Consider the following 10,907-nt stretch of genomic DNA (forward strand, 5'->3'; position numbering starts at 1 on the left):
CCCCTCTCCCCGTCCTTCTCCCTCTCCCTCTCCCCCTCTCCCCATCCTTCTCCCTCTCCCTCTCCATCTCCCTTGCTCCCTCTCCCTCTTCCTCTCTCCCTCTCCTTCTCCCTCTATCTCCCTCTCCTTCTCTCTCTCTCTCTCTTTCTTATTTTTATGTGTTGACATTTTACCTACTTGTATGTCTGTGCACCATGTTTATGCCTTTTATCCATGGAGATCTCCTACAATGGAAATTACTGCTGTGAACCACCAAGTGGATGCTGGGACCTGGACTCTACAAGAACAACAAGTGTTCCTCACCTCTAATCCCAGGAGATTCTAACCCTGACTTACTATGTAGCTGATGCTGGCCTTAAACTTCTGACCTTCCTGTCTCTATCTCTTTGAGTCCTTAGATTTCAGACATGTGCCATTATGCCCAGCTGTCACCTTAATCCTTGATGATCTTGACCTCAGAAGCAAACAGGCTTCCATTGCTCTGCTAGAGCTTTTTTCTGGCTCAGTGATCCTATGAGCATGTTAGGACCATTTCTGCTTCACTCGTAAGAATAGGTGCATTTGTCTCTTTGTTCTGTAAAAATATTTAATTGTATATGACGCAGGCAGAGGTAGTTATGGACATCAGTTACATGGAGCTTTGTCATCAGGACAGCTGCTGGGAAAAAGGGTCTCCAGAGTCGTGGACATGCGTCATGTGTGATGGCTCCATGGGTAGGGTGGATGCTGCACCCTTGGTGTCTTCTACCCTAACTAGTTAACAGCTAGCTTCTCTGTGTCTCTGTCTCTGTCTCTCTCTCTCTCTCTTTCTTCCCCTCCCTCCCCCCATCCTCCCTTCCCTTCATTTTAATTAAAAAAATTTTTTGTTGTTTTGTTTTTTTTGATACAGGTATTCTCTGTGTAGCCCTGGCCTCAGATTCACAGAGATCCACCTGTCTCTGCCCTCCAAGTGCTGGGATTAAAGGTGCCTGCCACCACTACCCAGCTTTGATTTTAAAAATAAAATTGTCTTCTATGTGTTTGAGCATTTTTTTTTTTTGCATATGTGTATGTTTACTATGTGTGTGCCTGGGGCCTGCAGAGGAGCTAGAGCTGTAATAAATTATGAGCTCCCAACTTGGACGTTAGGACTGTAGTATTCTACAAGAGTAGTAAATGATCTTAACTGCTGAGCCATCTCTCCAGCCCAGCCCATGGAAATGGCTATTTTACCTGCATGTATATCCATGTACCGTGTGAATGCCTGCAGAGGCCAGAAGAGGGAATCTGATTCCCTGGGACTGGAATTTCAGACAGTCAAGAGCCTTTGGGTGGTGGTAATTGAACCTGGGTCTTTGGGAAAAAGTGACAGGGCACTTAGCTGTTAAGCCATCATTCCAGCCTCCTCCAGCTTTTTTTAAAAATGTTTCATGTATTTATTGGGACTAGGGACTGACCTCAGGGACTTGTACACACAAGGCTCTAGTACTCACTATAGTTCCCGGTTCCCTTTACGGACAGTCATTTTTCTGGGTTTTTATTGCTGCCTGTCTGTATGCTTACTGCACGCCTGCCTCGTGCTCACAGAGCCCAGGAGAGCTTGTCAGATCCCCAGAAACTAGAGTTACAGACGATTGTGAGCCACTGTGTGGGTGTTGGGAGCTGAGCTTGGGACCTCCACAAGATCAGAAAGAGCTCTTAATCTCTGAGCCATATCTACACTCCCATGTTTTTACACTACGTGTTTTTAATAACAGAATAATTGAGATATTTTGTATCATTCTGTCCAGCTGCAGTGTTGTTCTCTCTGAGAATTTCTTCTCTTTAGTTGTTTAGGGTTTGTACAGTTCTAGTGAGCTCTTCAAATGTAGCTTTTGTGTGTGTGCTTTGTACTTGAGATGTCAACCCTGGTGTCCTTCCTCTGCTGCCAAGCATGCGGGCTTTTCTTTTTACAGAAGTTATCTCGTTAAATGACCTAACAACGTGTGTGTGTATTTGTTTGTATGTATGTATGTGTGTGTGTATGTATGTAGCGGGAGTGGTGCAACATATGTGCCAGATCCCTAGAGCTAAGAATTGCAGGTGGTTGTGAGCTACCAGACATGGTATAGGGATCTGAATTCAGGCCCTCTGGATGAACAGCACCTGCTGAACCATCTCTATGAGTCCAGTTAATTTTTTTTAGACAAGGTTTTTCACAGACTTGGAACTCACCAAATGGGTCTGCCTGCTCAGTCATCCGCAGAGATCTCTCTCTCTCTCCCTCCTCAGCACTGGGATTATAAGCATCCACCACCATACCCAGCTTTTTTTGCTTGTGTGCTTTAATTGAACTTGGGTTCTTATGCTTTGCTTAGCAGGTACTTTAACAGCAAAGCTATCCACCTTCACAGTTTGGTTTTATTAGTTTGATTTTTATTGTTGTTGTTGTTGTTTTGTTTTTCCAGACAAAATTGTCTGGTGTAACAGCCTTGGATGGCCTGGAACTCACTCTGTAGACAAGGCTGGCCTCAAATTCATAGAGAGATCTGCTTGCCCCTGCCTCCCAAGCACTGAGACTAAAGGTGTGGGCCACTGTACCCAGCCCTTTTGTTTTTTGTTTTTTGTTTTTTATTTTCGAGACAAGGGTTTCTCCGTGTAGCCCTGGCTGTCCTGGAACTCACTCTGTAGACCAGGCTGGCCCTGAACTCAGAAACCCGCCTGCCTCTGCCTTCCAAGTGCTGGGCTTAAAGGCATGTGCCACCACTGCCCGGCCCCTTTTGATTTTTTGAGACTGGGCTTTATGTGGTCCATACTGACTGGTCTTGCACGATACTGTATAGCTGGTCCTGACCTCCTGGTCGTACTGTCTAAACACTGAGATTACAAGCATGAACCACCATGCTCTGCTCTCACTTTTACTTTGCTTCCTTAATTCAGTCCCCCTTGCTGTCTCTGTCCACCACGCAGTGCCTTGGGATGCTTGCAGTAGTAAACTTTTAATCTTTCAGGGACTTTTTTGTTCTGCCTGGTGTCTGTCCAATGTTTGAAAATGGTTACTTTATCTGTTGAGTCAGATTTTCTTGTGGTTCAGGCAAGAGGATAAATCTGCTCCTGGTTATTTCGTCTTGACTCTGTGTGACCTGTCAGATTCTGGGGTTTGGGATTATCTGTAATATTAGGGGGGACTTTGAAGCTGTGGGAGGTTGAGATTCCAAAAGGCTGCCCCAGGTTCTAGCATTGCTCTCCTCAGTGGCTGGTGGAGGGTGAGCAGGTGTGGTGCAGCTGCCTGAGTGTGGCCCTTCTCACTCTGGTCACTTGGAGAGCCTCTCTTGGTGTTGGTCATTCCATAATGAGTGACACTATGGTCCCCTCCACAGCTCGATCCACACTGGCCATTGACTGGGACAGTGAGACCCGAAGCCTTTACTTTGATGAGCAAGAATCTGAGGTATGTCATTTGGGGTTTGTGGTCAGTGCTGTGTTCTGGTTTCTGCTCTGGAAATACATTGATATTCCTCTCACTGATTGGACAACAGTTAAACAAACTTTCCTTATGACTTGAAATGAAAAGCACCTAAGACTGTCATTCTGTGTCCAGAGACTGCAGAAAACATAGTCTATTCCAGGCAGAGAGCTTCTGCATCTCGTGAGCCAGGAAGAAGCCCCTCTAGCAGCACTCACTGCTTCTTTCTCGCAGGCCTGTGAGAAGCACGTGAGCATGTCACAGCCTCAGAAGAAGAAGAAGGCTGCAGTGGCCCTGCGAGAGTGCATCGAGCTCTTTACCACCATGGAGACCCTTGGGGAGCATGATCCTTGGTATGCAAGTCTCTGCGCTCTGAGCAGGGCACCTCTGTCCCCTAACCAGGGACCTATTCGCTGGGACCACCTGGGTGCACAGAAACCTCTCACTGTACCTGGGCAGGTCACCTTTTCTTAAGCAGACCTGTAATATACCATGTATTTGTTTGTGTGTGTGTGTGTGTGTGTGTGTGTGTGTGTGTGTGTGTGTGTGTGTGACGGCTGTGTGTGTGTGACGGCTGTGTGCTGGGCTGAGAAATGCCACTGCTCTGATGGGAAGGCAGAGATTGTTCATAAGTACTGGGGTCGAGTCCTTCCTGGAAGGATGGTCCGTGTGACTTCCTGCTGCCCTGGCTAAGCAAGTGTCTTGTCTTTAGGTACTGTCCCACCTGTAAAAAGCACCAACAGGCAACAAAGAAGTTTGACTTGTGGTCTTTGCCCAAGATCCTGGTGGTTCATCTCAAGCGTTTCTCCTACAACAGATACTGGAGGGATAAACTTGACACAGTTGTGGAATTCCCGGTCAGGTGGGTATCTGCACGGGTGCTGACTAGGCGAGAGGATAAGTTAGGTTGTATATTCCCTGGCTCTGGGAGGTTGACTCGTGGAGCAATCCTTCCTTCCCCTACTAGTGGGAAAAATCACTACTAGAAGAGTCCTGCTGACCGTGTCACTGCTGATGTGCTTGAAACCTCACACCAGTCTGTGGCCAGCTTTTCTGGTCCATCATTGCTGCCAGGGAACTTGGTTTCAGCCAGGGCAGCACAGGCTCACTTCTGTTTCTTATTAACAGTACGTGGCAGTCGTGTAATAGCCCTACCCAAGGGACCTGATCTTCAGCTGGATGTGATTTCGCATGCTTGCAATCCCTGGCTGAGGCAGGAGGATCATTGATTGAGTTCAAGGCACCTTCGTAGTTAACAATTTGTTTACTTTGTTTGTTTGTCTTTTGGTTTTTTGAGTCAGAGTTTCTATCCGCAGTCCCGGCTGCCCCGGCCATACTGGAACTCACTCTGTCGTTCAGTGCCAGTCTTTGCCCCCCTGTGCCTCAGAGCCTGACTTATTTTTTACCTTTTCTGTATTTTTGAAAATTTCATAATGGGCTGGTGAGATTAGACAGCTCCCTGAGGGAGAATCTGTGACACCCAAGCCTGCTGACCTGGATTTGATCCCAGACTCAGGGTAGAAGGAGAAAACCAACTCCTAAAATCTGTCCCCAGCTCTTTCTGTAGTATGGATTTCAGTATAGAATACAAACAGAGGTAATGCTAACATATCCAGCTTTTTGGTTCCCAACAATATTCCCTAATGTCAGCAGAAAGTAATCATACACGATTAGGTTGCCCCCCTTAATCATTTATTATCAATTAAAAGATGGAATGATAGCTTAGTCATAGAAGAGCAGGCTCTTGCTGCCCGGGCTCTGGAGGGCCATCTGGAGCTTGGGAGACACAGGCAGCAGTTGGAGCACTTTGCTGTCATCTTTAATTGATTGGAAATCTGCTGGAGCAGACGCATATTAAGGATAGAAGCTGGGGGCTGGTGAGATGGTTCAGCAGGTAAGAACACCGACTGCTCTTCTGAAGGACCTGAGTTCAAATCCCAGCAACCACATGGTGGCTCACAACCATCTGTACAGCTACAGAGTACTCATATACATAAAATAAATAAAATAAAGTCTTAAAAAGAATTTCAAAACAAAACAAAAAAGGATAGAAGCTAAAGCTAAGGACTTGGGGGGAATTTTTTCTTAGGTGTACATTTGAAACTTTTAGGCCCATGATCCTAGTACTTGGGAACGGGAAGGGAATAGGCAAATGAAGAAACAGGCTACTGATTATACTACTGACCTGGAGAGGTGGAGTCCAGTCCATTCCCTGAAGCTTCCAGGAATATTTTTTTAAGTTTATAAAAAGAGATGTTGTAGGTGTGTTAGTATCTCCCTCGTTTGTACTCTGTACTGAAGTCCACATGGTAGAAAGAGCAGTACACTCATACCTTTGAGTCACAGTGAAAGCTCAGAACCCAAAAATGATTAGTTTTTTACACAGTTACTTACTATGAGACAAAGGTGATTGAGTACTGACAGTAGTCACTATAAAGCAGGTTTCTTTATATAAAAGGACAGTAAAAACTTACTTGAAACCTATTCTGTGAGTTTACCTGTTCTTAGAGTCTGGTAGCAAGGTAAGCTGTCTTTCTCAGCTAGAAGCTTAGGAAGTGAGGCCCGAGGCCTCATTTTTTTATACATGCAGAGAACTGAGACGGACCTGAAGCCTTGGCTGCTGCTGTTAAACTGATAAATCTGCCTGCAGCCTAGTGGTCAGTGCCAGAGGCCTGAGAAAGGTAAATCTCGCCTGGGTCAGCAGGAAGTGTAGACCAAGCAGCTTCCAAATCTGTTTAAAAAGTGCCAGAGACCCAGGTTACCTGGCCAGTCACCCAGGTTCCTCCGAGGTTGCTGGAGGGCAGCATGAGTCTGTAGCCATCAGGCATAGAAGATCTGACAGACTTTCCTGTACAGTAGGAACTTGGGGGGACTGGCCTACCTTGTCCAGGCAAAGAGGGGTAATCGACTCCCCAGTGACCTGCTTGTCCACAATTTGGACACTGTGCTGTGAATAGTGAAGGTAAAGGGCAGTGTTTGGCCCAGTGGCCTGCTTTGCTGCCTGTAAAGTAACCCTGGGTGGTGGTCTTCTGTGTCCACTAGCTTCCTGGGAGACCAGGGACGCTGCTAGGGGCTGGCTTGTCTCTTCATCATGAAAAACTTTTTCTTTTTTTTGTCTTGTTTTGTTTTATTTTTTCAAGAAAGTGTTTCTCTGTGTATCCCTGGCTGTCCTGGAACTCACTCTGTAGACCAGGCTGGCCTTGAACTCAGAAATCCGCCTGCCTCTGCCTCTAAGTGGTGGGATTAAAGGAGTGTGCCAGCACTGCAGGGCTATGAAAAACTTTTTTATTAAACGTTTTAACTTGGGAGGCAGAGGCAGGCGGATTTCTGAGTTTGAGGCCAGCCTGGTCTACAGAATGAGTTCCAGGACAGCCAGGACTACACAGAGAAACCCTGTCTCGAAAAACCAAAAAAAAAAAAAAAAAAAACGTTTTAAATACCATATTCTTCAGATCTCCGAAGTGTTTGAGTACCACCTATTAACTATCTAAACAGACAAACTCTGTCTCTAGTTACTTGTTTTCTGCCTAACTTTAAAAACATCTGCAGAAAGCTTATTCCTCTAATTAGTTACTTTAGTACTTAGCATGATTACAAGTATACTTCTGAACACATTAAATAATTTGATCATTTGTAAGGTGACTAACCATTAACTTTCATGTCTTAATTACTCTTTACTGTTAGTTTATATAAGGTTACGATTTTGCAGCTTTATCCATTTATTTTGAGCCTTAAAAAGTACAGTTTTTAAACTAAAGCTCTCTCTAGAACTTTTAATCCTAGATAAGATCCATGGGGAGGCGGGAGCTTCCCTGACCCTGCAGTGGGCACAGGAAAGAAGCCAATATAGCTGTGCCCTGGGTGGAAAGTCGAAATGTTTGTTCCAGACTGCCATGTGATTTTCAGGGTTAAGTAGGACTTTGAGAAGGGACTGAAGGGACCTAGAGGCTCACATTGACCATGACAAGTCAACAGACAGCAATCATGTCAGTGGCTTGCCTCGGGTTTGAAACTTAACACACTGTGGGTTGATAGCCACACTCACTCAAACTTAAATACACAATAATAACAAAAGAAAATTTGAAAATATAGTAAAGCTTCCCAGGGCTGTCTGACATTTAAATGACTGTGGCCTTGTTTGCACTTTGGTTAGTCACAGCCTCCGCACTCAGGCGCTGGATTCCATGACAGACGGCCTTCCAGTTTCTGCTCTGACAAACAGTCACTCTGCCTTGCTCTAGTCTTCTCACATAGTTGGAGTGTTCTGTGGGGTGAAAGGGGTTGCTGGGTTACACTGACTTTTTGAGTTTACTGAATTTATGGGCTATTATGTTTCTACTCAGGGCTCTGAACATGTCCGAGTTTGTCTGTGACCGTTCAGCAAGGCCTTATGTTTATGACCTGATTGCCGTGTCCAATCACTATGGAGCCATGGGAGTCGGTCACTGTAAGTATTGGCATCTGCTTCCTTCTGAGGTGTGGAAATGCCCACCTAGTGCTCCTTAGCCTCTCCTGAAGCCAGGCACTGCCATGAGCACTTGGCTTGGTTTCAGTCTCTGGCTTTGGGCTTTCTCAGCTCCTCTCTCCTCTCTACCTTCTTCTTCCTCCTTTGTAAACTTCCATGTTTTTAACTCAGTAGTGATAATTTTGTCGATCAGACGGTCCTGCTGATCTCTTACGCTGGCCTGGGGCTCATCATGTAACTCAGCCAGGATGACCTAGGACTCCTGGCAGGAAAGTAAGAGGTTCACACCACCATGGGTTACTCTGGAAACTCTACTAAGGCAAGCACATGACAAAACATTGGTCTCTTTGTTTATTTTGGTTTTTCAAGTCAGGGTTTCTCTGTGTAACCCTGGCCGTCGTGGGACTAGCTCTGTAGACCAATGTTTTCGAGTGGAACACTGCGGTTCAGGTACATGATCAAAGAATTCTTAACCATTTCCATATAAAGTTAATGTTACAGAGAAGTGTCCCTAATAATTTAAAACAACTACACAAAGTTAGTGTCTGTAATTACAGAAGTCTCCCAGCTCTGCAGAACCAAAGCGTGGGGAAAATGCAAGGGAAGGAGAGATGCCAGAGTTAGTTTAATTGTGGTTTGGTTTTGAGACCTCACCATCCAGACCAGGCTGGCTTGTGACTTGCCAGGTAGGCCTTGATGTTTTCCACCCTAGGCACTTAAAGTGCTAAGATACCAGTACATATCACCATACCTGGAAAAATAGTACATTTTTTTTCTTTTGCTCTATTTCCCAGAATTCCTATAATATTTAGGTTCACTAAACTGTGTTTTAGTTACAACTGAATCTGCTTTAAGGGGGCCTTGCTTCACCTCCAGTGCTGGGACAGAATGTGGAGCCTTGTGCATCCTAGATAAGCAGTGCGGCCACCAGGCTTTGCCTGCAGCCCACCCACTCCAGAGGTTCAGTCACAGCTGTGGAGAGAAGGAAATGGAGAGTCTCTTGTGCACATCCTAGCTCTGCAGACCCAGTGGGCACCTGCGTTCTGGGAAGATGGAACAGGAGCCGTCTACTCTTGTTTTGTTTTTGAAACCTTAGCCGCCTCAGCTCTCTAAGTCCTTCTGAGGCTCTGGGTTATACTCGTGGTCATCTTTGTTTGGGGCGCTGATGAAAATCTCAGGCACACGCTCTTGTCATTGTGTTATGTCTCCAGCACTAATCACAGCCGTTAAGTAGACACCAGGGCAACTGGAGAGACAGCTCAGTAGTGGAGAGCACTGTTATTCCAGAGGACCTGAGTCAAGTTCCCAGGACCCATGTCTGGTGGCTCACAACTGCCTATAACTCTAGCTTCAGGGGAATCTAGGACCACCTATGACATCTGTGGATACCTTCTGTGTAATCAAATAATAAATCTTTATTTAAAAATAGACAAATCTGGGTGTGGTGGCATATGCTGTTAATCCCAGCACTCAGGAGGCAGAAGCAGGTGGGTCTGAGTTCAAGGCCAGTCTGGTCTACATAGTGAGTTTCAGAAATATACACTAGGGTGATAAGGTGGCTCAGCAGGTAAAGATAGTGGCCATACAAGCCTGGTGACCTGAGTTCAATTCCAAGAACCCTAAAAAAGAAGAGGGAGAGAACTCACCCCAGAGTTAACCTCTGATGTCCACACACTTAATACCATGGCACAGCTTTTAAAATTAAATTTAAAATTATCTTAAATATTAACATTAAGTAGATCTGTTTTATTGATTAGTGTCCCAAAATTAATAGGTGATGTTGGTCTCTGACAGCTCTATGCTTACCCATTCAGGTTTGTCTGAAAGATCCAGGTTGGAAAAAATGAATTATTTCCACTGGGCTATAGTGGCATATGCCTTTAATCCCAGTGTAAGGCAGAGGCCAGAGGATCTCTCAGTTCCAGGACAGCCAAGGGTACACAGAGAAACCATGTTTTGAAAAACCAAAAACAAGGGCTGGAAAGATGGCTCAGCGGTTAAGAGCAATGACTGCTCTTCCAGAGGTCCTGAGTTCAATTCCCAGCAACCACATGGTAGCTCACAACAAAAAACAAACAAAACCATGAGCTATAGGGGCTGGGGATTTATTTATTATTTTATTTATTTATTTGGTTTTTTGAGACAGGGTTTCTCTGTGTAGCCCTGGCTGTCCTAGAACTCACTCTGTAGACCAGGCTGACCTCAAACTCAGAAATCCGTCTGCTTCTGCCTCCCAAGTGCTGGGATTAAAGGCATGCGCCACTGCCCGGCCGAGGCATGGGTTTACTGTGCAGCCTACCTAGACTAGCCAGGATGGCTTCTTGGGGGCAGTACTTCTGTCTCTGCTTCCTGAGTGGATCCACACTGGCTATACATTATTCTTAATCTTAGTGTTAATATTTTGGGTGTAAGCATGTGCGTGTTATTTAGTGCTAACCTAATAAAGATAGCATATTAATTTTCTTGGGTAGCCATTAGAGCATTTGTTTGTGACTTGGCAGACACTGCATATGCGAAGAACAGACTGAATGGGAAATGGTACTACTTTGACGATAGCAGTGTGTCCCTGGCCTCTGAGGACCAGATAGTGGTGAGTACCGTCCCAGATGCCTGCTCCTCCCTGCTCCCTCAACAAAGAAACCCAAAAGGTTCCTTTGTCATCTGCTAGGGCTCCAAGTGGAGTAGACTGTCATTCATTCTAGAGCTTTCCTAATGGAGAAGCTCAATTTTCCTTGAGGTACCACAGTGCACCTGCTGTAGCCATGGCCAAGGCATCAGGAGGCAGCTAATGAAATAGGCCTTCCGGCTGCTCCTGGGCTTGAATTTGCAGGGCAAGGGGGCAGATTCCTGAGAGTACAGCTGTTCATGCAGTCACTCATTCCGTGTGCTTGTTTATTGACATAGTATGTATCTCTGTATCTCTGCCTGCTCTGAAACTCACTTTGTATAACAGTTTAGCCTTAAACTTAGGGTAATTCTCCTGCCTCTGCTTTTTGAGTGCCAGTATTACAACTATGC

At 45.5% G+C, this 10,907-nt stretch overlaps 1 protein-coding gene across 2 annotated transcripts in view; it reads left to right on the top strand.

The window, feature by feature from the left end:
- Positions 1–10,907, top strand: part of Usp4 (ubiquitin specific peptidase 4) — a 47,191-nt gene that overhangs the window by 35,078 nt on the left and 1,206 nt on the right. For both annotated transcript variants that reach the window (XM_031343061.1, XM_031343062.1), the window contains 5 exons: positions 3,339–3,409; positions 3,659–3,777; positions 4,137–4,286; positions 7,768–7,871; positions 10,391–10,479. In XM_031343061.1, coding sequence (XP_031198921.1) covers positions 3,339–3,409; positions 3,659–3,777; positions 4,137–4,286; positions 7,768–7,871; positions 10,391–10,479 — 533 coding nt within the window. The remainder of the gene's footprint in view (positions 1–3,338; positions 3,410–3,658; positions 3,778–4,136; positions 4,287–7,767; positions 7,872–10,390; positions 10,480–10,907) is intronic.

The sequence above is a fragment of the Mastomys coucha genome, unplaced genomic scaffold, assembly GCF_008632895.1.
Source record: "Mastomys coucha isolate ucsf_1 unplaced genomic scaffold, UCSF_Mcou_1 pScaffold23, whole genome shotgun sequence".
Taxonomy (NCBI): domain Eukaryota; kingdom Metazoa; phylum Chordata; class Mammalia; order Rodentia; family Muridae; genus Mastomys; species Mastomys coucha.